Genomic DNA, 27,621 nt, shown 5'->3' on the forward strand with positions numbered 1-27,621 from the left:
CTGGGAAAAAATAAAGATAGTGTAAATTACCCAATTTGGCTCAATATGACAATAAAGAGATATATTATATAAATATACCACATTCTACCTACAAATGACTGATTTCAACTCGATATAGGCCTGGGGATAAATGGGCAAGTGACCTCCACTGAGGTTTACCAGACAATATCAAAGACTATCAAAGGATATATCGATAATGAGGTTATTTCCTAAACACATTAAATGGATAATCCACATTTAAACCATGTGGAGCCAATGTATTTAAGCGGGTAATCCATCTTTGCTTCTCGTTGTGTAAGTATAAGTTCTCTATTGCCCTCCCGTTTTAATGGGGGAACATGGTCTACAATCATAAACCTAAGGCTATCAACCAGATGCCCTGCTTCCATAAAGTGTCTTGCAACAGGGAGCTCACTCTTACCAGTATGTATACTTGATTTGTGATTATTGAGTCTTAAACAGCATTGAGTATTTGTTTCACCAACATAAAGTAAATGACAGAGAAATTGAACAACATAAATTACATATTCATGTCTACATGTCAAAGTAAATCTGACGTCAAATTTCTAAAATGAAAGAGGATGTATAAAGATATTTCCCTTAAAGGGGTTGTCCGAGATTTAATGACTTTGTGTTAATGCTTGTAATTTATAAATGAAAATACATTTGTAATATACTTAAATTTTCCAGATCCTGCCATGGGGAACTTGACGGGTGACGTCACTCTCTGCACTGGCTCTGGCCGCTTTGTTGGTCTTGAATTCTTTGCCGGGTATATGACACGTCACTTGTGACGTGGTGTATATTGGCTTGTTCTGCTTCACAGCCCGTAACTCGCATGCGCTGTCACTGCTGTTCTCGCGGTCCCTGCTGTTCTCGAGATAACAGCAGGGGCCGCGCATGTGCATTACAACAGAACAAGCCGATATACACCATGTCACAAGTGGCGTGTCGTATACCCGGAAAGAATTCAAGATCAACAAAGCGGCCAGAGCCAGTGCAGAGAGTGACGTCACCCGTCAAGTTCTCCACGGCAAGATCTGGAAACGGGGCCACTTTGGAAAACGTAAGTATATTACAAATGTATTTACATTTATAAATTGCAAGCATTAACACAAAGTCATTAAATCTCGGACAACCCCTTTAAGCATAAGGGGACAATTGTCGTAGGACATACAGGGATAACTACCCTTCCTACATCTTCCAGATTGTGTATCTTGACCCACAGGTTTGGGGGTCTGTATATCTGATTTAACTATTTTTGTGATTACTGTGACAATTTTGTTTTAGATAAACTTACACATACACATTTTATAGCTTTAAGAACGGGATTATATTGTCATTGACAAATATGTAAGTAGAAGGTGATTCCGAATGAATTACTGATTGTTGCAGATCAATGAATTTATTACATTTACGCATTATGCTTTTACTTCACGTAATTTGCTTCTTTTCAGGCATACTGTGAGCCACACAGTACGCCTGATGTCCCACCAAGTCGGGTTACGCCAATGGTCTGTCGGCTATTAGCCTCTTCTTCCGTGTTGCTATGGGTCTCTGAGAGATCACTGTCTAACGCCTACCCCCCTATGCGCCAGCACGCGGTTGCACTAGTCACTTGTTATTGGGAACGCCCTGCACCTCCGTGGCTTCTCATGGCCATTACACCACTAACTTTTACGGAATTCTGACTACCCACAATTCTTTGTACAATCCTGGAGTACGGTCCCCAGCCACCGAATGGCGATAACAGTCCAAGTCCTAGATGGAAAGGGGGTACCATCTCTTTAAGGAACCGCTCAATACAACTAGTAATAAAAATATAACTGAACTTCACACTCGATACTTTCAGTATTTTGACCTGCCTGCAAATTCTTGCGACAAACGCTTTCTCTGCCTTCCATTGATTTCAATGGGAGGTCAGAGGCAGAACCGCGGCAAGAAAGAACATGCCCTTTTTTTTACCACAAGCGGCTAAAAACCGTCGCAGAAAAAAAATGCGTCCTCCTTCCATTAAAATCAATGGTAGGCAGTTAGAGCCATTTTTTGCCACTGATTCCGATACGGTTCCCTCGTCAAAATCAGCGGCAAGAAAACTCTGTGTGAACTGGGCCTTACATTTTTCTTGTAAAGCAGGAGGAGGTATACTCCGTTTACGTGTTATGGTACTTCTTGCGCACAGTTCGCTCACTCTGCCACACTTAGGGTATGTTCACACGGCGGGGGTCCGTAACGGCTGAAATTACGGGGATGTTTCAGCCTGAAAACATCCCCGTAATTTCAGCCGTACCGGCATGTGCAGGCGCTTGAACGCCGCGTCAATTACGGCCGTAATTAGCGCTGCTATTCATTGGAGTCAATGAATAGCGGCTCCAATTACGGCCAAAGAAGTGACAGGTCACTTCTTTGACGCGGGCGTCTATTTGCGCGCCGACATTTGACAGCGGCGCGTAAATATACGCCTCGTGTGAACAGACAAACGTCTGCCCATTGCTTTCAATGGGCAGATGTTTGTCAGCGCTATTGAGGCGCTATTTTCAGACGTAATTCGGGGGAAAAACGCCCGATTTACGTCCGTAAATAGGCCGTGTGAACATACCCTTACAGGAATAGGTCCCTCTATTAGGCCTGATGAAAACCAGACATTCTCTCTCAGTTATTATGTTATTCTCTCTCAGTTATTATTACATTATGTGAGAAATTATCTTATTATGAATTACTTATGCTTTTTACAACTTTTGTACTTTTTCTGAGATCTTATATATATATATTTGTATGTTTTATATGTCATCCACTTTCTGATTATTGTATACACCTGATCAAAGTGAGTGGTTTTCTTTCCTGGCTATTATTTCAGCCACACACTTTCACTTCCTCCCCTATCTATGAGTAATGGCTCTTGAGAGCTAGAAACGCGTCAGAGGGGACGGACGTTTTATGTAATCTGTCCACTTTTTGTTGCTCAGTTTTCCGCTGGCTAGTCTAAATAAAGGAGATTTTTTTTTACATTTCACAAGTAATGCTGATCTTTTCCTCCTGAATATTATTCAGGTTGACTAAACACTTCCAGCTTAGCCCCAGGCGCTGCGTGGACCTAACCTCTCCCTACCAAATAGTAGTACCTCTCCCTGCCTTTACAGATGTGCTCACTGGTCACACACTGCCCCTCACACCACACTTCCCTTCTTTTGTAATAGCATATTCACACTGGTGACGAGACAGTGCTTGATTGGCCTAGCCGCAGCCAAGATGCAACGTCGTTACCCATGCCTGATCTACCAGAGTTGCCCAGGCAACAGGTTGTGCCGCCGACAGCACCACTCCCACACACCAATGAGCACACAGCAGGCAGGTGAAAATAGGACGACTACTCTATGCCTGTTTTGGTCAGACAGGGCACAGATTAGCACAAAAATGTTACATTGGGGAGGCGGTGACACAAAGTAGAGATCATGGGGGGCAGACAATTTTCTGGACTCACTGTCAGTATTTCCAATTTAGAACATCGCAGTTGTCCTCTTCCCATCGTGAAGTGACAATGCAAAACATCTATATGATATTTGCCTTTAAGAATACGTCACAGTTCTCACTTCTGGTTAATGCTTTTTTATAATTTATATTATAAACCTCCATAGTTTTGTGTATTGATAGCAACATGTCCCATAGAGTTATATACAATGGTTTGTTATTTTATAGAAAAATTACACAATTTTTCCTCTACTGGCTAAAAACTTGCAGCATTCTAGATTGTCCTTTATGTTAAAGGTGTTTTTAGCATTGGATAATTAACGTTTAATGTATTTGTAGTAAAAATTCAGCTCTCTTTATGTTAACATTGCAAAAAGGATTCATGGCACCCACCACTCATACACCATACAGCCCCTCACAGCAGAGATAATCCCAGACAACCATTTTAAATGCATCTCAAAATAAAGTTTTTGGGCTAAACCCTGTTATCTAGATTATGCAGTACCTTTAAACTCAATACAGAAATCCTTTAACTTCCAACCCTGTCCATTTGCTATTATCATCAGAACAGTATATTAATCTGTTTTTTTTAAGAGCCTATACTCTTATCTTAGTATCATGATTTACTATTTTTAATGCTAATATTTTGGGTATTTTATATTGTTGGATTCTGTTCAGAAACATTTTGGCTGGCTTATTCACAAATGAGTGCAATAAAAATAATGGTAAATTTAATTGATAAATCGTTCATCCTTGTTGCATTAGCGCGGCTGGCATTGGGTGACTAGTAGATGGAATAGCACAGTGGGTTGCATGAGAATTAAGGTTTCCCCAGCTTCTTATTCTCTCTCATTGTGCCTTTAAAAAAAATGACCTGCCACATTGTATACCCCAGGGTTGGCTGCACGCTGGCTACCACACTCATATTCCCCGTATTATTCCCCAGATTAGTAGACTGGGGAAATACCTTGTTCTGGCTCGTAGCGGTGACGCAGCTGGGAATGGTATATATGAATTGAGCTTTCTCCCTCTTATTAAGTGCCCTTCCGTATATACCAAATAATTTGTAGAATTTATGTGTTTACTTATTTTTCCTGGAGGGCTACGCGAATGTGACGGGAAGCAAAAAAAAAAATCTATTTATTCTATGGCTCGAACTTATTTATTCAGCATTTTCCTGGTTGTGATTCCAGCATAAAGTGGTCCCAGCCCCTCTGATTTATGAGTCCACTTCTGCTATTCGGCTGGAGATTGATGAAGTCCAAAGGCGCTTATGACAGAAAGCATCTGAGTAGGGAAAGAGAGCCTGCCTCTATGAATATTTATGTGCTTGCTAATAATGCCCTTATGTCAGAGCTTTGTGTGTTTTGTGTGTGTTTGTTTGTGTGTGCCGCTGCACACATTTCTATTCTTGGAGAATGAATGTATTCCACCCACAGAAGGAGGGGATTTAGCCATTGTCTCACCCTTGGCAAACTCTCTGCCGTTGTTTTGCGATTCTTTTATGGTACTCCAGACTGGCGATGTGATTGGCGCACATTTGTTTAGAAGGTTGTTTATATTGTCACTATAAGGCTGTTAAGATCTTCTGGGGGCTGCGCGGTGATGAGGAAGGAATAAAGCAGATTGTCAGCCTCGCTAATTAATATAGACACAGCATAAAATCTACCAGTGACAAAATGTTAGCCTTAGCAAAATACTTTATCACAGTGGCAGTTAGTAAAATAAAACCGAAGAAAAGGATTAAACCGTGTACCTTATTATTATTCTACAAATGTCACACTTTAACAAAGACGGGATTATGCCTGTCACGTGAGTCTCTCTGCCATGTGTTAACCCTTGATTTTCTTCCTTTTTCAGGAGACCCTGCTGCTGAAGGATGGTCACAGTGGGGAGGTTGCTCAACAACATGTGGTCAAGGCACTCAAGTACGCACGCGCTCCTGCGTGTCATCTCCGTATGGGACATTGTGCAGTGGTCCATTGAGGGAGACACGGAACTGCAACAACACAGCTACTTGCCCTGGTACACGCAGTTCTTTTTTTTAACAAATACATTTATAGAATCTTGAGTATCGCGATAACGTATATAATTCTTCAGTCAACAGTGTGTTTCTAATGCATCAGCGTTTCTTTCCTCACAAAATTCACACTGTACAAATAGTTGTTAACTGGCATGTTTAGACATTGGGTCAAACCCAATCACGAAGACGAAAGACCGCTGTATAGAAGATATTATTATAGCTGGAAAGATCAGTATCAAAGAACATCCTGCTTACTCATCTTTCATCATGTTGCTTTCATGTTTTGGTTTTGAAACGTCAGAACCTCTAAGACATTTCAGGCTCTACGGGTAGAAAACACTATTGAATTGCAATTTAATAACACTAGCAATATGCCCTCTCAAGCACTATTATGAAGCCCAGCATTGCTGAAAACATAGAAACTTTTATAACAAGTGCCATATAGTATGGTGCCCAAATAACAGTGCTATACCTTAACCAATTGATACAGTTGTCTATATAACAATCCCACACAGTGCTGCCATGACCACAGACTGCAAAAATAATGCACTATACAGTGCCCAATTACCAGTGCACACAATGTATGTACCAGTATTCATTGCTCTGATAATACTAACATACAGTATAAAAACTGCTCCATGCATCACGTAATCTTAACCCCTTCCTGCCGCAGCCATTTTTCAGATTTTCAATTTCATTTTTTCCTCCCCACGTTCCAAAAGCCATAACTTTTTCATTTTTCCGTCTATATAGTCCGATGAGGGCTTAATTTTTCTGGAACGATTTGTATTTTTTTTTTGTAGCACCATTTATTGTACCATATAATGTACTAGGATATGGGAAAAAAATTGTTTCTGGGGTAGAAAATGAAAAAAAACAGCAATTCCTCCATTGTTTTTTGCGCTTCGTTTTGATTGAATTTACCGTGCAATTAAAACAACATGTTAATTTTATTCTGGGGGTCAATACGATTAAGGCGAAACCAAATGTATATAGTTTTTACTATGTTTTACTACTATTGCAAGGAAAAAAGTGTAAAAAATAAAATTTATTTGTGTCGCCAAATTCTGAGAGCCATAACTTTTTTATTTTTCTGTCCATTAAGCTGCATGAGGGCTTATTTTTTTGTGGGATAAGCTGTAGTTTTTAATGATTCCATTTTGAGGTAGATGCAAGGTTTTGATCACTTTTTATTCCATTTTTTGTGGGACATGAGGTGACCAAAAAATAGCGATTCTGGCGGTTACATTTTTTTTTTCTACGGCGCGCACCGTGCGGGTTAAATAATGTTATATTGTAATAGTTCAGAGTTTTACTGATGCGGCAGCACCAAATATGTTAATTTATTTATTTTTTTACAGTGCTTTAGGGGGAAAATAGGAAAAGTTTTTTTCTTTAACTTTAATTGATTTTTACTTTTTTTATTAGTCCACCGAGGGTACTTGAACCAGAGATCGTTAGATCGCTTGCACTATATCCTGTAATACTAATGTATTTCAGTATATCGTCTTTCTGACAGGCTTCTATTAAGCTATTAAAGAGGCTCTGTCACCAGATTTTGCAACCCCTATCTCCTATTGCAGCAGATCGGCGCTGCAATGTAGATAAGAGTAACGTTTTGTTCTTTTTAAAAACAAGCATTTTTGGCCAAGTTATGACCATTTTTAGATTTATGCAAATGAGGCTTTCTAAAGTCCAACTGGGCGTGTTTAAAGTAAAAGTACAACTGGGCGTGTATTGTGTGTGTACATCTGGGCGTTTTTACTTCTTTTACTACCTGGGCGTTGTGTATAGAAGTATCATCCACTTCTCTTCACAACGCCCAGCTTCTGGCAGTGCAGACACAGCGTGTTCTCGAGAGATCACGCTGTGACGTCACTCACTTCCTGCCCAGGTCCTGCATCGTGTCGGACGAGCGAGGACACAACGGCACCAGAGGCTACAGCAGCATCGGCGTTTGCAGGTAAGTCGATGTTGCTACTTACCTGCAAACGCTGATGCTGCTGCAGAATCAACTGTAGCCTCTGGTGCCGATGTGTCCTCGCTCGTCCGACACGATGCAGGACCTGGGGCAGGAAGTGAGTGACGTCACAGCGTGATCTCTTGAGAACACGCTGTGTCTGTGCACTGCCAGAAGCTGGGTGTTAACGAAGAGAAGTGGATGATGCTGATTCGTCAGCATCATACACTCCCATTCACAACGCCCAGCTAGTAAAAGAAGTAAAAACGCCCAGATGTACGCACATAATACACGCCCAGTTGTACTTTTACTTTAAACACGCCCAGTTGTACTTTAGAAAGCCTCATTTGCATAAATATAAAAATGGTCATAACTTGGCCAAAAATGCTCGTTTTAAAAAAATAAAAACGTTACTCTTATCTACATTGCAGCGCCGATCTGCTGCAATAGGAGATAGGGGTTGCAAAATCTGGTGACAGAGCCTCTTTAACCCCTTAGTGACCACCAATACGCCTTTTTACGTCGGTCACTAATGGGCTTTAGGCTAGGCTGACGCCTTTTCACGTCAGCCTAGTCTAAGTGCTGCACGGGTCTCCCGTGCAGGCAGGAGCCGGGGCTCTGCTGTCTGATGACAGCTTAGCTCCTGCTCCAACGCCCGCGATCGAAGTTTACTTCGATCGCGGCCGTTTAACCCGTTAAATGCCGCCGTCAATAGCGACCGCGGCATTTAACTTTGTTTACAAAGGGAGTGAGCTCCCTCTGTCACCCATCGGCGGCCCGCGAATGCAATCGCGGGTCTCCGATGGGGTGTCATGGCAGCCGGGGGCTTGATAAAAGCCCCCAGGTCTGCCCTGGACATATGACTGTTAGGACGCGCCGGATTACACTGACAGGCAATAATGCTCTGGTATACGAAGTATACCAAAGCATTATAGCAGCGATCTGAAGATCGCACAGTAAAGTCCCCTAGTGGGACTAATAAAATAAATAATAAATGTGAAATAAAGATTATTAATAAAAAGTACAGTAAAAAAATAAATAAAATCATTTTTTTCCATAAAAAGTGGTTTTATTTAGTAAAAGTGTAAAAAAAAAAAAAAGTACACCTATGTGGTATCGCCGCGACCGTAATGACTCCATTAATAAAGTTAATATGTCATTTAAACCGCAAGGTGAACACCGTAAAAAAAAAACGCAAAAAACCATGGCGAAATTGCAATTTTTTTCCATTGCCCCCCAAAAAAGTCATAATAAAAATGAATCAATAAGTCCCATGCACCCCAAAACAGTACCATTGCGTCTTGTCCCGCAGAAAACAAGCCCAAAAAATCACTACATTGATGGAAAAATAAACAAATTACGGCTCTTGGAAAGCAACGATGCAAAAACAAATAATTTTAGTTCAAAAGTGTTTTTATTGTGCAAAAGTCGTAAAACATAAGAAACCTCTACATATTTGGTATCGCCGTAATCGTACCGACTCATAGAATAAAGGTAACATGTTATTTACGTCGCACAGTGAACGGCGTCAATTTAAAAATGCATAGAACAATGGCGGAATTTCAGGTTTTTGTTATAATCCCCCCCAAAAAGGTTAATAAAAGTTAATATAAAAATTATATGTACCCAAAAATGGTGCTATTAAAAAGCACAACTAATCCCGCAAAAAACAAGCCCTCATACAGCTATGTAGACAAAAAAATAAAAACGTTATAGCTCTTTGAATGCGACTATAGAAAAACGAATAAAATAGCTTGGTCATTAAGGCCTAAAATGGGCTGGTCACTAAGGGGTTAAGGAGCACAAAGATGGCAGACCTGCGGGCCTACATTAGGCCGCTAGGCTGCTATAGCAACAATCGCCTCCCTGTTATTGCATCGCGGGGGGCGATGAGCTGTTAGAGGGGGTCGTCCACATCTTTCTAACGATTTAAATGTCGCGGTCGCTATTGACCGCGGCATTTAATGGTTTAAACTAGCGGGATCGTGCTCAGGCGCGATCCCGCTTGTTGTTGTAAAGTGTTGGCTGTAACATACAGCCGACATCCGCATTGTATGATACAGTCATTGACCCGGTCCTAAGTCCTGACAAATGCGTGTGCGGTCAGCATGATGTGATTCAGCCGGAGCTACACTAATGAGTGGCAGGCACTGAAGACAGAACATGGGGGTGTTTTGCAGTACGCCCGCCTTGTTCTATCTTCAGTGCTGCCGCTCATTAGTGCAGCGCTGGTCGCATCACATCATGCTGACCGCACGCGCAGTTGTCAGGACTCAGGACCGGGTCAATGACTGTATCACACAGCCACAGCCCCGCTCTCATACATTCACGTGTTACAATGCTAATCTGTGCGGCTGCACAGCTTAGTATCGAAATACATGAAATAACGGTATCGAATCGTTTGAGGGTGTACGGTATCAAAACAGTTTCGATGCATCGTGCATCTCTAGACGTAAGTATACGTCAAATGCCGGGAGGGAGGTTAAAACAGTGCTATGTATAAGTAAAATTGCTATCAAGTAATATTAGGATTTGTAGTGGTCACAAGCCTCAGGTGCCAGGCCTTCTGTGGTGTCTCCTTCAGCATTAGAGGCTAATGTGACTGCACAGGTTACAGATTTCAAAGGCCGGCCCTGATTATAACCAAGTAACACTTTTCCTTCTGTTGCAAGTTTCCATTATAATAAAGAAATCATGAGCATGAAATAGTATTCCTCCCTTCAGGATATTCAGTCTTAAGCCCAATCGTTCAGACCCCGAGAACACCACACACCTGAATGAAAATTCCAGGACTGGTAACCATAGTCACGGTATAATTCAAAAAAATATTTGTATTTGCAATTTACTTAATTTTTTTTGCAATAATGCAAATACCTGTGACTGGTCTCTTGACCCTGAATACCCCATCATGTCTTCACTGATGACAAATCGGAGGTGGTTTTCACTGCCACTTGTTATTAGCTGGCAGAAATTTAAAAAATGCACAAAGATAGTGGTAAAGAGGTGATCCTATCACCTTACCAACCATGAGGAAGATAAATGACCTACTTAGTATGAAAGATCAATTTCAATAACACTATTAATAACATAGGGAAGGTAAATGTAATTTAAAGGTGGGTTTAGATACAACCTGCATTGCAGAACACGTGGGAGGAGGGGAAATATGGTTAACATAAAATATGGTCAACATAAATGTTGACAGCTAAAGACAGAGTTATATGACACTCAAAAAGAAAGAGAAATTAGGAAGCAATAACAAGTCCAGGGAAGGAGACCTTGAATAACTAATTGGGAGACAGGGATGTAATGAAGAAAGAGACGAGAACACTGTGTTACATATGCCAAGAGAGGGGCCGTACTTTGAAACGTTACAAACCATTGATTGTTTTAAACGCAGATGAAAAATCTAGTAGAATGAGCAATGACAATTGTTCCTTGCACTTGGCAGCAATAATATTGTTGGCAACTACTGTGTATATGTTCTCCGTAGACAGTAAAGGGTCAAAATCAAATTGAAGTGGGTCCAGGAGAGACTTGGCAAGAATCAAAATAGTAAAGCCAGTAGAGAGAGAGCGAAACATGCTGGTATCTGAATGAACTAGTAGGAGTGAAGGTGGGAACTATTTAATAATGCACAACTTTTTTTTTTCAGGCGTAAACGAGGCGTATTATGCCTCGATTTATGCCTGTAAATACGGCTCCAATACGTCGGCAAACATCTGCCCATTTGAATGGGTTTGCCGACGTATTGTGCCGACGACCTGTAATTTACGCGTCGTCGTTTGACAGCTGTCAAACTACGATGCGTAAATTGACTGCCTCGGCAAAGAAGTGCAGGACACTTCTTTGCAACGTAATTTGAACCGTTCTTCATTGAAGTCAATGAAGAGCAGCTCAAGATTACGGTCGTCAATGACGCCTCGCATAATACGAGGAGCAGCATTTACGTCTGAAACGACGCAGCTGTTTTCTCCTGAAAACAGTCTGTCTTTTCAGAAGTAAAAGCCTCTCATCGTGTGCACATACCCTAAATGTTCATGTTTTCTATCTACTGGCTAAAATTGTAAAAAAAAAATGTCTTTGTCTCTTCTTTCCTTGACTATATATGATTTTGCTAACCTATTATTCTTACTATGTTATATGTCTATATAGCTTACTTGAACTTATTACTGTGATGCTATAAATATATCAATTAAAAGAAATTGTAAAATATAATAACTTACTAGAATTACTTGGAATTTTATGTGCTATTCTATACTTATTACCTTTAACAGATCTCCTGCAGAGAATATTACCTCTTATATAGGTAAATAAATACATTAAATATATTTATAAAGATTATATGCAGTGGGGCTACACACTGTATAGTCCGGATAAAAATTCAACACACTGTCTCCAGAAAAAGTTCCTCATCAACTCAAATATCAAGGTTAGATGTGGTAGATAAGGTATAAGAGCATACTTGATTTTGTTACTGCATGGTCTCCCAGCCTTCACATAAAAAGAATAAAAGCAGACAAACATAGCGTAGACTGCAGCGTTGGATAATGCCCCGGAAGAAGCTGGACAAGGCAAAATCCAGGGTCGGGCAGAAGAGGCTTGGCATGCAACGTGGAGATTTTTACTTGGTCACTCACCAAAAGATTTTATCCAATACTGCAGTCTGCGCTATGTTTGTCTGCTTTTATCCTTTGCAGAATTACTTTTTGCGAAGGCTGAGAATCTAACCTCCTTGATGTTGGGGATGGTGAGGAACATTTCCTGGTGACTGTGTTAAATTTTCATCCAGACTATACAGTGTGTAGCCCCATTGCATATAATCTTTATATATGTATTTCTGAGTGGATTGCTGGACTTTATCCACTGCAATTGGGTGCTCCACTGAATACAGATTATTGCAAACCATATGTCAGTACATTAAATATATTACTGCTCTTTTTTCTGGTGTATGGATCACTTTAAGAAAAAAACTAAGCGCAAACATCAAAGGACACTTCTTTGGACGTAATTTGAGCCGTTTTTCATTGAATTCAATGAAGAACAGCTCTAAATTACGACCGTCAATGACGCCTCGCAAAATGCGAGGACGAGCGATTACGTCTGAAATTCCGGAGCTGTTTTCTCCTGAAAACAGCTCCGTAATTTCAGACGTAAATGCTGTTTACGTGTGCACATACCCTAACACCCAAGGTGCAAAACCCAAAAGGGTTAAATCCATTAATCCAGGATGTTATCCACCAATTCAGGGGAAGAAAAGGTTAATCCAACAATGCATTTCATATTGTGCTTTTGTGTGCAGGGGATATAGTCTGTATTAGTTTATGTCATGTTGAGGTCAACATGCAGCTCTTAGCTAACACATACACTATAAAGACAAAAGTAATGGTATTATTGCAAAGTGGAAGCGTTTAGGAAGCGTTTAGGAACCACAGTAACTCAGCCACGTAGGGGCAGACCACCTGAAGTTACAGAGAAGGGTCACCGAGTGCTGACGGAGCTTCATGGCATGGGTTTCTATGGCGAACAGCTGCATGCAAGCCTTACATCCCCAAGCACAATGCCAAGCGTCAGATGGAGTGATGTAAAGCAACCACCACTGGACTATTGAGCTGTAGGAACGGGTTCTCTGGAGTCAGGGCTAGGTAAGACTGGGCTCCTCAGCAAACTCTTGACCGGGGCCCCCTTCGGGAGCCACAAGCAGCCCCCCTTATGAATAGTGCCCCCTGTAGAATGTGCCATACTGCCCCCCTGTAGACAGTGCTATATAGCCCCGCCTATAGACAGTGTCACACCCCGTTTGTAGATAGCGCCCCCACCTCCCCCTTGTAGATAGTGCCATACAGCCCCCTTTAGATATCACCATAAAGTCCCCACTGTATATAGCGCTATACAGCTCCCACTGTATATAGTGCCACACAGTCCCCCTCCCTTGTATATAATGCCACACAGCCCCCCCTTAGTAGATAGTGCAGTACAGCCCCCCTTAGTAGATAGTGACACACACAGACCCCTGTAGATTGCGCCACACACAGCCCCTTGTAGATAGAGCCACAGCTCTCCCTCTTGTAAATATTGCCACACAGCCCCCGTGTGTATAGTGCCACACAGCTCCCCTTGTGTATAGTGCCACACCCCCCCTTTGTGTATGGTGCCACACAGCCCCCCTTGTGTATAGTCCCACACAGCAACCCCTTGTATATAGTGCCACACAGCCCCCACTTTGTGTATAGTGCCACACAGCCCCCCTTGTGTATAGTGCCACACAGCTCCCCCTTGTGTATAGTGCCACACAGCCCCCCTTGTGTATAGTGCCACAAGGCAATGGTGCATCCGAGAAAGTTGTATCAGCCAGGGAGATATCACTCAAACATGGAAAGGTGGGTTTGGGGGCAGGACTATGTGACTCTTTAGCATAGCGGCACCGCCCCATGACCCTCTAATGAGTAATTAGCATATAGTGTGCAACATTTAAAAGTGGATTTTAAAGATTTTGCTGCATCTGAATAAAACATACAAGGGAATGTTTGGAAATATTGTCAGGTCATGTATCACCGCATGGTGGCGGTTCAAGGGGTTAAAACTACCTGACAGATTCCCATTAAATATACAATGAATTGAGAACAATTCCATTTGCCCTGCAATTTTGTTATTATAAATATATCCTATATAATTGCAGATCAGAACCAAGCTCTGACATATATACAGCACCAGAACAAAGCTCAGTACATACATACAGCACTGGAACAAAGCTCAGTACATAAATACAGCACCAGAACCAACCTCAGTACATATATGCAGCCCCAGAACCGAGCTCTGACATATATACAGCACCAGAACCAACCTCAGTACATAAAAACAACACTAGAACCAAACTCAGTACATAAATACATCCCCAGAACAGTGCATATATACAGCACCAAAACCAATCTCATACGTATATACAGCACCAGAACAAAGATCAGTACATATATACAACACCAGAACAAATACAGCTCAATTTAGTGCCACCCCTGCCGTATAGGTTACACCAGCGTAAAACTACAGCTCCCAGCATGGCCCGAACAATGGTGAGGATATGCTGGGAGATGCTGTTTCACCCAAAAAAATCATACCACCATCATCTCGCTGCAGATTATACAGTGACTACAGTACTGATTAGAGGCAGAATAAACATTTACATTAAGTGACTCACCGGTGACGTCTCAGATTCTAGTTCTTTTCTTCTCCCTCCGGTCCAGACCTCTATGATGGATTTCTTCCGGCCACGACCCATTTCTGCAGTTTTCCGCTCAGATGTCTTCAGCTTTTAAAACATTTCTGCACCTATAAACGAAGTTAAAATTCTCAGTACCTCTAAATATAATATAATGCCATACACTGCACTTCTAACTATCATAACGCCATAGACTGTGTCCCTGATTATAATAGTACCATACAGTGCACCTCTAACTATAATAGCGCCATACACTGTGTCCCTGATTCTAATAGTACCGTACACTGTGTCCCACACACACACCGTGCCCCTGTAGATAGTGGCCCCATAGCCCCCTGTAGATCGTGACCCCCATAGAGCCTCTGTAAATAGTGCCCTACATAGAAGCCCATGTAAATAGTGTCCCACATACAGCCCTCTGTAGATAGTGCCTACATATGGACTCCAGAGCTGCAAGGCAATAGTGCTAACCACAGAGCCACCGTGCTGCCCTACATATAGCTTCCCCTATGGATAGTACTCCACGTATAACCCACCTCTGTAGATAGTCTCACATATAGTTCCCCCTGTATATAGTGTCCCACATATAGCCCACCCCTGTAGACAGTGCCCTACATATAGCCACCCTGTAGCTAGTGCCCCACAGGTAACCCACTCCTGTATATACACCGTGTTCCAAATTATTATGCACATTGGATTTAAGTGTCATAAACATTTAATTATTAGTTTTTCAATTAAACTCATGGATGGTATTGTGTCTTAGGGCTCTTTGGATCATTGTAATCAATCTCAGACACCTGTGATAATTAGTTTGCCAGGTGTGCCCAATCAAAGGAAAACTACTTAAGAAGGACGTTCCACATTATTAAGCAGGCCACAGGTTTCAAGCAATATGGGAAAGAAAAAGGATCTCTCTGCTGACGAAAAGCGTGAAATAGTGCAATACCTTGGACAAGGTATGAAAACATTGGATATTTCAAGAAAACTTAAGCGTGATCATCGTACTGTGAAAAGATTTGTGGCTGATTCAGAGCACAGACGGGTTCGTTCAGATAAAGGCATAATAAGGAAGGTTTCTGCCAGGCAAATTAATAGGATTAGGAGAGCAGCTGCTAAAATGCCATTGCAAAGCAGCAAACAGGTATTTGAAGCCGCTGGTGCCTCTGCAGTCCCGCGAACCTCAAGGTGAAGGATCCTCCAGAGGTTTGCAAGTGTGCATAAAGCTATTATTCGGCCACCCCTAAACAATGCTCACAAGCAGAAACGGTTGCAGTGGGCTCAGAAATACATGAAGACTAATTTTCAAACCGTGTTGTTTACTGATGAGTTCCGTGCAACCCTGGATGGTCCAGATGGATGGAGTAGTGGATGTTTGGTGAATAGCAACCATGTCCCAACAAGACTGCGACGTCAGCAAGGAGGTGGCGGAGTCATGTTTTGGGCTAGAATCATGGGGAGAGAGCTGGTAGGCCCCTTTAGGGTCCCTGACGGTGTGAAAATGACCTCTGCAAAGTACATAGAGTTTATGACTGACCACTTTCTTCCGTGGTACAAAAAGAAGAACCGTGCCTTCCGTAGCAAAATTATCTTCATGAATGACAATGCACCATCTCATGCTGCAAAGAATACCTCTGTGTCATTGGCTGCTATGGGCATAAAAGGAGAGAAACTCATGGTGTGGCCCCCATGTTCCCCTGACCTCAACCCTATTGAGAACCTTTGGAGCATCCTCAAGCAAAATATCTATGAGGGTGGGAGGCAGTTCACATCAAAACAGAAGCTCTGGGAGGCTATTCTGACATCCTGCAAAGATATTCAAGCAGAAGCTGTCCAAATACTCACAAATTCAATGGATGCAAGAATTGTGAAGGTAATATCAAAGAAGGGGTCCTATGTTAACATGTAACTTGGCCTGTTAAGTTTTTTTGGATTGAAAGAGCTTGTGATTTCTTTAAATATGACCTCCTGATGCTCCAAATTCAACAAATTACCATTTTAGTTCTCTTTACAACCTTTAACCCCTTCAGGACTGAGCCTGTTTTGGCCTTCAGGACGAAGCCGATTTTTCAAATCTGACATGTGTCACTTTATGTGGTAATAACTCCGGAGCTTTTACCTATCCAAGCGATTCTGAGATTGTTTTCTCGTGACATATTGTACTTTATGTTAGTGAAAAAATTTGGTTGATAAATTCAATATTTATTTGTAAAAAACACCAAGATTTGGAGAAAATTTGCAAAAATTAGCATTTTTCTAAATTTAAATGTATCTGCTTGTAAAACAGATAGTAATACCACACAAAATAGTTACTAGTTAACATTTCCCATATGTCTACTTTAGTTTGGCATTGTTTTTTGAACATTCTTTTATTTTTCTAGGAAGTTACAAGACTTAGAACTTTAGCAGCGATTTCTCATATTTTCAAGAAAATGTCAAAAGGCGATTTTTACAAGGACCAGTTCAGTTCTGAAGTGGCTTTGAGGGCCTTATATATTAGAATACCCCAATAAATTACCCCATTTTGAAAACTGCACCCCTCAAAGTATTCAAAACAGCATTCAGAAAGTGTATTAACCCTTTAGGCGTTTCACAGGAATTAAAGCAAAGTAGAGGTGAAAGTTACAAATTTCATTTTTTTTTTTACAAAATTCATTTGTAATACATTTTTTTCTATACCACAGAAGGTTTTACCCGAGAAATGTAACTTATTATTTATTGCCCAGATTCTGCAGTTTTTAGAAATACCCCACATGTGGCCCTAGTGCACTAATTTACTGAAATACAGGCCTCAGAATTAGCACCTAGTGGATTTTGGGGCCTCCTTTTTTTTAGCATATATTTTAGGTACCATGTCAGGTTTGAAGAGGTTTTGTGGGGCCAAAACAATAAAGACCCCCAAAAGTTACCTTATTTTGGAAACTACACCATTCAGGGAATTTATCTAGGGGTATAGTTAGCATTTTGAAACCACAGTTTTTTTGCTACATTTATTTGAATTAGTTTGTGAAGATGAAAATCTACATTTTTTCTGAAAAAACTTAGACATTTTTTATTTTTTCAAGGAATAAAATAGAAAAAACACCCCAACATATGTAAAGCAATTTCTTATGATTATAGCAATACCCCATATGTGGTAATAAACTGCTGTTTGGACCCACAGCAGGACTCAGAAGGGAAGGAGCACCATTTGGATTTTGAAATTCTGATTTTGCTGGAATAGTTTTCAGTGCCATGTCGCGTTTGAAATGCAACAAAATAGTGGAAACCCCCGGAAAGTGACCCCATTTTGGAAACTACACTCATCAAGGAATTTTTCTAGGGGTAAAGTTAGCATTTTGACCCCACGGTTGTTTTGCTAAATCCATTGGAATTATTCTGTAAAGGTAAAAATCGACTTTTTTTCTGAAAAAAGGTAGCCATTTTTAATTTTTACAAGGAATAAAGGTGAAAAAGCACCCCAACATTTGTAAAACAATTTCTCCTGATTACGGAAATATGCCATATGTGGTAATAAACTGCTGTTTGGACCCACAGCAAGGCTTGGAAGGGAAGGAGCGCTATTTGGCTTTTGGAGCTCAAATTTAGCTGAAATGGTTTTTGGGTGCCATGTCGCATTTGCAAAGCCCCTGAGAGGCCAAAACAGTGGAAACCCCCCAAATGTGGACATTACACCACTTAAAGAATCTATCTAGGGATATAGTGGGCATTTAGACCCCACAAGTCTTTTGCAGGATTTATTAGAATTAGGCCGTGAAAATGAATATCAACATTTCTTCCACTAAAATGTTGCATTTTTTCAATTTCACAAAGGATAAAGGGGGAAAAAGCTGCCCAACATTTGTAAAGCAATTTCTCCCGAATACGGCAATACCCCACGTGTGGTCATAAATGTTTTTTCATTAGAAAGTAATTAACCCTTTCTGGACTGATCCATTTTTTTCTTTTCCTTTTTAGTTTTTTCCTCCCCGAGTTCCAAGAGCCACAACTTTTTTATTTTTCAGTCAATAGAGCAGTTTGAGGGCTTATTTATTGAGGGACGAGCGGTCGTTTTTATTGGTACCATTTTTTGGTACATACAACTTTTTGAGCACTTTTTCTTACATTTTTAGTTAGAGCCAAGGTGACCAAGGTGATTTTGCCGTTTTGAATTCTTTATTTTTCACGTGAGACGCTCCATACATCACCCTCCACACTAAAGCATGCTATGTTGTGGTGCGCGAAGGGGTTAATGTGCAGCGGATGGTGCAGAGTGAAAATTAAAATTTTCCACTCATATGCCATTTTAGTGCACTACATGTTATGCCCAGTTTGTGCCACCGAAGACAAATACCTCATAAAATATTAACCGGGTTCTCCCGGGTATGGTGATGCCATATCTGTGGACGTAAATTGGTGTTTAGGCACACTGCAGGGCTCAGAAGGGAGGGATGCCATTTGGCTTTTGGGGCGCAGATGTAGCTTGGTGGTAGTTCTGTTTGGGGTTTTACTGGTGTTTCAGTTTATAATGTGGGGGCATATGTTATCTGTGCAGGGTACATCAGGGTATAATAAGAGGGTATAATAATGCAGTAAATAAATAATAATCTGCACATATGTGTCCGGTGTCGCACTGATAAATGGCGCCCGATCTTATCTGCTTTTGGACACTGCACATTTTGCATCGCCATATTCTGAGAGCCAGGACTTTTTTATTTTTTCTCCACTGGAGCTGTGTGAGGGTTTATTCTTTGCGGGACAATCTGTAGGTTTTCATTGGTACCATTTTGGGGTACCAGAAATTTTTTGCATCACGTTTTATTCCATTTTTTGGCAAGCAATGTGACCAAAAACTATCAATTCTGACAATGTTTTTTATTAGTTTTTTTATGGCCTTCACCCTGGGCTACAAATGACCATTTTACTTTATTCTGCTGGTCGATACGATTACGGCGATACCATATGTATATAATTTTTTTATGTTTTGCAGCGTTTGTGCAATAAAATCACTTATTTATAAAATTAATTATTTTTTGTTTCACCATATTCTGAGAGCGATAACTTTTTTATTTTTCAGTCAAAAAAGCGGTGTAAGGGCTTGTTTTTTGCGAGACGGGATGTAGTTTGTATTGGTACCATTTTGGCGTACATGCGACTTTTTGATCACTTTTTATTGTATATTTCGGGAGGGTTGGTAACCAAAAAATTGTGATTCGGGCACTGTTTTTCGTTTATTTTTTTCGCGGTGTTCACCGTGCGGGAAAAATAATATTACAGTTTTATAGTTGTGGTCGAACGCGGTGATACCAAATATGTGTACTTTTTTTAACGTGTTAAAAGACTTATTATAGGAAAAAAAGCATTCTTTGTTTATGTCACTTCTAACTTTTATTTTTACACTTTTTAAAAACATTTTTATTATCTTTTTTTTACTTTTTTTACTTGTCCCACTAGGGGACACTTAGACTTGCAGCTCTGATCGCTGCTGGAACACATTACACTACACACCTAGTGTAATGTGTTCTAACTGTCATTGTGATGTAACTGTCACACTGACAGGAAGCATCGGAGGACCGGCCGGTGGTTGCTCCTCCGAGACTTCCGTACATGGCAACCCGGAGGTCATTGTCTGGCCTCTGGTTGCCATGATAAGGATCGCCAGCCCCCGCAAATGCATGTGGGGAGCTGCCGATCCGTTGTAAACCTCTTCGATGTGGTGATCGCAATCGACCACCGCATCGAAGGGGTTAATTGCCGATTTCAGCGGCAACAGGCCACTGATCGGCAACAGGGAGAGCAGGGCAGACACCCTGCACAGTTAACCGCCACTGCGGTGTAGCGCCGCGCGGCGGTTAACTGTTAAAGCGCGGACTTAACTGCACGCCCAGGTGCGCGAAGTTACTGCTCACCTGGACGTGCATTTACGCCAAGGTGCGGGAAGGGGTTAAAATGTTTTGATCTCTGTTGTGCATAATAATTTGAAACAGTGCATTTTGAGTTTTTTACTTCTAAAAAAAAAATTGTTATCATTAGGAGATTTGTTCAATAAAATTTGCATTATACTCCAACGGTTAATGGCTTGAAGATTATACTGACTGTCATTTGCATCGACTATTTAGGAAAATCAGCGAAAAATAACATTTGAATAATAATTTGGAACGCGGTGTAGTGTCCCACATAGAAAATGTGCCCTAAAAAATATCTCCCCTATAGATAGTGCTCTACATATAGCCCACCCTAGTATAGTGTCTCACATTTAGCTCCCCCTTTATATAGTGGACCACATATAGACCACCCCTGTATATAGTGGCCCACATATAGACCATCCCTGTATATAGTGGCCCACATATAGACCCCCCTGTATATAGTGGCCCACATCCCTGTAGATAGTGCTCCACATCTCCACATATAGACACCCCCTGTATATAGTGGCCCACATATAGACGACACCCCCTGTAGATAGAGCCCCCACTATAGATAATGCCGTCACAGTTTTATTAGAAAAAAACTAAAAACGTTACATACTCACATGATCACGTTCCCACGCCGTCCGATGGCAATGCAGATCTGCTGTCTTCTGAGCAGGTCTGCTGGAGCTGAACGACGCATCGTTCCATGATGCTGAATGACTTGCCCCATCAATCAGCACCTTTCAAGCACGGAAGCGGCGATGACATCATCGCGCCGCTACCGCAGTTGAAAGGCGCTGATTGGCGGGGCAAGTCATTTGACCCGCCAATCAGCGTCATTGTAAGGCGCTAAATGGTCGGGCATGGAACATGTATGTATTTGGCTGTCGCTAGCACCGGGGCCCCCTCCGGTGCTAGCGACGCCTACGGGGCATGAGATGGCTCGGAGGCGCGGGCCCCGTAGTAGCGGCGCTACCGCTGTAGCAGCCATAACGGCTGCTAGCGGCGCCACCGGGCATATGGGGGGGCATGTCAGCTGGCGGCACGGGCCCCCTTAAGCCGCGGGCCCTGTAGCAGCCGCTATGGCTGCTACCGCGGTAGTTACGCCACTGTCTGGAGTGACAAATCACCCTTCTCTATCTATCTAATGGACAAGTTTGTGTTTGGTGAATACCAGGAGAACACCTGCCTGAATTCATTGTGCCAACTCTAAAGATTGGTGGAGGGGGGATAATGCTATGAGGTTGTTTTTCAGGGGTTGGCCTAGGCCCCTCAGTTCCAGTGAAGGGAAATCCTAATGATTCAGCATACCAAGACATTTTGGACAATTTTATCCTTCCCACTTTTTGGTAACAGTTTGAGGAAGGCCCTTTTCTGATACAGCATGACTGTGCCCCAGTGCACAAAGCAAGGTCCATAATGGCATGGTTGGGTGAGATTGGTGTGGAAGAACTTGACTGCCCGCACAGAGCCCTGACCTCAACCCCATTGAATATTTATGGTTTGAACTAGAATGGAGAATGCGAGCGAGGCCCTCTCATCCAACATCAGTGTCTGGCCTCACAAATGCTCTACTGGATGAATGGGCAAAAATTCCCACAGGCACTCTAAAATCTTGTAGAAAGCCTTCCCAGAAGAGTTGAAGCTGTTTTAGCTGCGAAGGTGGGATCAACTCCATATTAATGCCTATGGATTTAGAATGGGATGTCATAAAAGCTCCTGTAGGTGTAATGTGTAGGTGTCCCAATACTTTTGTCTATATAATGTAAATATAATATAATGTAATATAATATCATGTAGAGCAGACACTTGGGCGAGTAGGTGAGGGAAGGCGTGACCACCTAACAGCAGAATGCAAAATAAGTGGCAGTGGGGAATTTAAAAAATTTGGGCTGCAAGTTTGGAATTTATTTTTGCTATAAGTATAATTTGCATTTGTCTTTTTCATGTCACGCATTCATACACACACACACACACGCACACACACACACACACACACACACTGACCCTGTGATGCTTAGGGCATATTCACACAGATTATTTTCAGGCGTATTTTGAATCGTAAAATGCTTGTATTACGCTCCGAAATGCACTTGAAATACGCCAGCAAACAGCTTCCCATTGATTTCAGTTAGAAATACAATGTCTATTTCACATGAGGCGTCGTTTTACTCTGCTGAATTAGAAAACGCATCGTAAAAATACACTTTGTGAAAAAAGTTAAATGGCACTTCTTGAAATGTTCTACAAGCTGATTGACACTACAAGAAATACTTCGAAATTACACCTCAAAATATGCTTTAAAAACCCTTGCAAAAATCAAAAAAGCTTTGGAAATCAGATCCAAAACCCCTGAATTCAGAGGCTGTTTTCTCTTGAAATCAGTCTCATATTTTCCTGCTTCACACGTATACCATGTAAACATACCCTCAGTTTCAGCCTGAATTAGGGTATGTTACACACGTTTAACCAATAAGGTCTTTAAAAAAAGGTTTTTTTAAATTAACTAACGTTTTTCGCTGCGTTTTTTATGGCCGTTTTTGGAGCTGTTTTTCTATAGAGTCAATGAAAAACGGCTCCAAAAATGACTCAAGAAGTGACATGCACTTCTTTTCGCGGGCGGTTTTTTACGTTGTTTTTTCAAAAACGGCCGCGTAAAAAAAAAAACGTCGGAACAGATGTATGGAGACGTTCTGCTTCCGATTTTCCGTCCGATTTTCATCCGTTTACGGTCAGAAAAATGGCCGAAAATAAGCCGTGTGAACATACTCTTAGGGTATGTTCACACGAGGGCGTCCGTTACGGCTGAAATTACGGGGATGTTTCAGCCTGAAAACATCCCCGTAATTTCAGCCGTACCGGCATGTGCAGGCGCTTGAATGCCGCGTCAATTACGGGCGTAATTGGCGCTGCTATTCATTGGAGTGAATGAATAACGGCTCCAATTACGGCCAAAGAAGTGACAGGTCACTTCTTTGACGCGGGCGTCTATTTACGCCCCGTCATTTGACAGCGGCGCGTAAATATACGCCTCGTGTGAACAGACAAACGTCTGCCCATTGCTTTCAATGGGCAGATGTTTGTCAGCGCTATTGAGGCGCTATTTTCGGGCGTAATTCGGGGCAAAAACGCCCGATTTACGTCCGTAAATAGGCCGTGTGAACATACCCTTATAGTCCAGAGCTGCATTTCACATGTCTACTGATTGTTGTTGAAAACAGTCAACAGGCTTGTCAGAACACACCTCTGGCAGCTCAACTCCTGTAATGCAAAGGTAGAGTTAGTTTTGTTTTTTTATCAGACTACTGTACAGTGCTTGCTATAAAATGCAGCATTTCCCATAATGCATTTTAACAGAGCAAGGTCTGTGCAGACACTTAGTCAGCAAGGATTGCAGAGAGATTTCAGCTCTGAAGCCTGCAATATCATGAATGCTGCTCTAGAATATAATACCAGCTATAACTGAGAAACAGTACAAGGTCAGTAAAGCAATGCCTTTACAAAGTTACTTAAAGAGGCTCTGTCACCACATTATAAGTGCCCTATCTCCTACATAATCTGATCGGCGCTGTAATGTCGATAACAACAGTGGTTTTTATTTTGAAAAACAATAATTTTTGAGCAAGTTATGAGCAATTTTAGATTTATGCTAATTCGTTTCTTAATGCCCAACTGGGCGTGTTTTTACTTTTTACCAACTGGGCGTTGTACAGAGGAGTGTATGACGCTGACCAATCAGTGACCAATCAGTGTCATACACTTCTCATTGTTACAGTGTGATTGCTGGGCTGGAACAATGAGGAGTGTATGACGCTGATTGGTCACTAATTAGTCAGCGTCATACACTTCTCTTTACAACGCCCAGTTGGTCAAAAGTAAAAACACGCCCAGTTCTCTATTAAGAAACTAATTTGCATAAATCTAAAATTGCTCATAACTTGCTCAAAAATGATAGTTTTTCAAAATAAAAACCACTGTTATATACATTACAGCGCCGATCAGATTATGTAGGAGATAGGACACTTATAATCTGGTGACAGAGCCTCTTTAACTTTTTATGTAGGTTATTTCCATATGCAAACAGTGAGAAAATGGTGTTCAAAGATGGACATATAACATGTAAATTTTATCTGTGTAGAATTCATTGAAAGGGTTTTCCTGCGCCTCACATGTAATGGCCAATCATCTACAGCTGCCAATACAGAGTTCGTTGATTTGCACTCATTTCATCCTTTCACACTGAGCAATGAGTGCTTATGAAATTACGGCGAGCGATCATTGGGACGATCGCTCGTCCCCATACATTTCCGTCATGTTAGCAGCGCATCTCCCTGATTACACAGGAAGATGTGCTGCCAACGATTATTTTTAATGTTTGCTCCTTCATCGGCTTATTGTTGCCCTTATTACACAGGGCAATGATCGGGAACGAGCGTTTATATGAATGCTTGCTTGCCCGTCGCTGATCCTAGTGGCTAATGGAGCTGGAGTGGGCAGTCTTGCGGAGAATTAGAAAAGTAGCTGTGCTTAGCAGGCATGGAGGTGGCTGAGATGCCAGCGCTACGTATTGTGACAGATGTAGTTTTGGAGGACTGGAAACTTCCGTGTATCAGAACGCCTGGATGTAAACAAACAGAAAAGCATGGCAGAAGAGTGGGGATCTTGAGCAAAACGTCAGACACAAGAATAAGGTATATGGAAGAGTTTATTAAAAGTTTATTAAAAGTTATTTAATACGTCCAGACGTTTTTGAAAAGTTTGAAATTAGGCTCGGAAAACTCCTTTTTTTATTTCTGTATAACAGAATCCATTCTTCCCATAACATAAGCATATGGTGACTGGTAGTATGTCATTTTAGCTTCCACATGTACAATAGCTTTAACAAAACAAAACATATACTTTAACAAAACATGTTCCCTAGAGAATTTTCTATGTTTTATAAGCTGCTTTCAAGTAAATGTGATTTGTGGTGCATTATTATTATTATCAATGGGTCAGTCATCAGTGCAGCTTATAACACACAATGAGGCATGCGGAGGCCTTTTCTGTACACTTCGTATTAATCCGCAAAAAAAAAAATTCATGTGACATGCTCAATCACATTCTGTATTACAGGAGTATTCTGCCCTAAAAGCATTGCTTCTAGGGGAGAATAACTCTGTAAAAAAGGCGCTGTATTATATGATGGCACACGGAGTGCCTATTTCTCTGCAGGGCAGAGCTGCAGGAACTCTGCTGCAGGCTACTTCATTTACAGGCTTAACCATTCAGGCATGGCAGCTATAGTCCTTCTCAATGAATTAGAATATCATCTAAAAGTTAATTTATTTCAGTAATTCAATTCAAAAAGTGAAACTCACATATTATATAGATTCATTACACACAGAGTGATCCATTTCCAGCATTTTTTCTTTTAATGTTGATGATTATGGCCAACAGTTAATGAAAACCCAAAATTTAGTGTCTCAGAAAATTAGAATATTATATAAGCACAATTTCAAAAATGATTTTTAATACCGAAATGTTGGCTAACTGAGTATTTCTCCTGAGGGAGAGTGGGAAGGACAGGACGTTGCAAATAGTTATCTATAGAAGTTAGTCGCTCAGTAAGGGCCTGTGGATGTAGGGGCGGACTAATCTTATAAAGCTTGGCGTAGAAAGGCTGGAAGGTGTCTGCAATGCGTGAGGAAAGGGTATGTTTATGGCTGTGGGCATCCGAGGAATAAACGAGCGTGCTCTCTGCAAACGCAAGGCCCGCGCCAAGGTCTTCCCCGGCTTGTTATCAAACTCAAAAAAGTGACGGTGACATTTATCCAAAGAGGCTTTCGCATGGGAAAGGGATTTTTAGTTGTTCCCGAAGGAGGCAAAGTTCAGTCTTAGTCTGAAGCGCAAGGGACCGTTTATAAGCTCTCTCTAGGGCACCAATCTTGGAGAGTAAGTCTGTGAATTGAGAATTCCTCTGGCGTTTGAGCCGGTCCCCATGTTTAATGAGAGTCCCTCGAATAAAACATTTATGTGATTTCCAAACTATTGGGGAGGAAACATCTGGTGTTGCATTATTAGTAAAGAACTCCTGAAAGTCGTTACGAACACAATTCAACACTGTTTGGTTTTGTAAAAGACTTTCATTGAGAGGCCACCTCCAAGAATGTGGTTGAAAGGACGGGAGGGAGAGTGACATGGATACAAGGGCGTGGTCTGAAAAGGAAATGGTATCAATATGAGCCGATTGCAACACAGAAAGGTGAGTATGGCAGAGGAACAAGTTGTCAATACGCGAGTAGAAATCATGTACGTGAGAAAAATAGGAGTAATCTCGGTTGGAGGGGTGTAGCATGCGCCACGTGTCCATTAGTTGAAAATGCTGTAAGGTAGCTTTAGCCTTTCTAAGGGAGACATACGGTAGATGAGAGGAACCAGACGAAGTATCCTGTAAAGGGTCCAGTGCCATGTTGAGATCCCCCCCAAAGACAACCACCCCCTCCAGAAAATCCTCCACATCCCTCAGCATGCCGTCCAAAAAACGGGACTGTCCAGTGTTGGGAAGATATGCCGCACCAAACGTAAAACTAGAATCCGCCATCGTACCTTTGACAAAAAGATATCGTCTTGCTTCGTCAAGGCGACAGTCCACATAAACCCAAGGTGCTGTACTAGCAATCAGAATAGCAACTCCTTAAGTTTTGGAATCGGGGGAGCAGCTGTAAAAGACATCAGGAAATCTCTGAGGGTCTCGGAATATGATCTTGTCGAAAATGAGTTTCTTGTAAGAAGGCTACAGAAGCTTGTTTTTTCCACAGATGGTATAGCAAGGAGGACCGTTTCTCAGGAAGATTAAGGCAATGGACATTCAGGGATCACACGGTTAGCAGATCCATCTACCTAACGGAGGGGGGGGGGATAGAAGAAGGCGGCGAAAGAAAAGGAGAAAGAAAAAGGAAAAGGATAGAAGGACCTAAATCAGTCCTATGTATATCATGGGAAAACCGTAAGTACAGAGACTGTTTAGCAGCTAGCCGGCAGCTGGACAGTGTCGGACACCAATTGTGGAGAACCTAGAAGGAATGTACAA

General features: G+C 41.6%; 1 protein-coding gene across 8 annotated transcripts in view; it reads left to right on the top strand.

The window, feature by feature from the left end:
• Positions 1–27,621, top strand: part of ADGRB2 (adhesion G protein-coupled receptor B2) — a 441,157-nt gene that overhangs the window by 309,768 nt on the left and 103,768 nt on the right. For all 8 annotated transcript variants that reach the window (XM_075853159.1, XM_075853161.1, XM_075853162.1 and 5 more), the window contains one exon: positions 5,329–5,493. In XM_075853159.1, the coding sequence (XP_075709274.1) occupies positions 5,329–5,493 (165 nt within the window). The remainder of the gene's footprint in view (positions 1–5,328; positions 5,494–27,621) is intronic.

This window comes from Rhinoderma darwinii, chromosome 2 (genome assembly GCF_050947455.1).
Source record: "Rhinoderma darwinii isolate aRhiDar2 chromosome 2, aRhiDar2.hap1, whole genome shotgun sequence".
Classification (NCBI taxonomy): domain Eukaryota; kingdom Metazoa; phylum Chordata; class Amphibia; order Anura; family Rhinodermatidae; genus Rhinoderma; species Rhinoderma darwinii.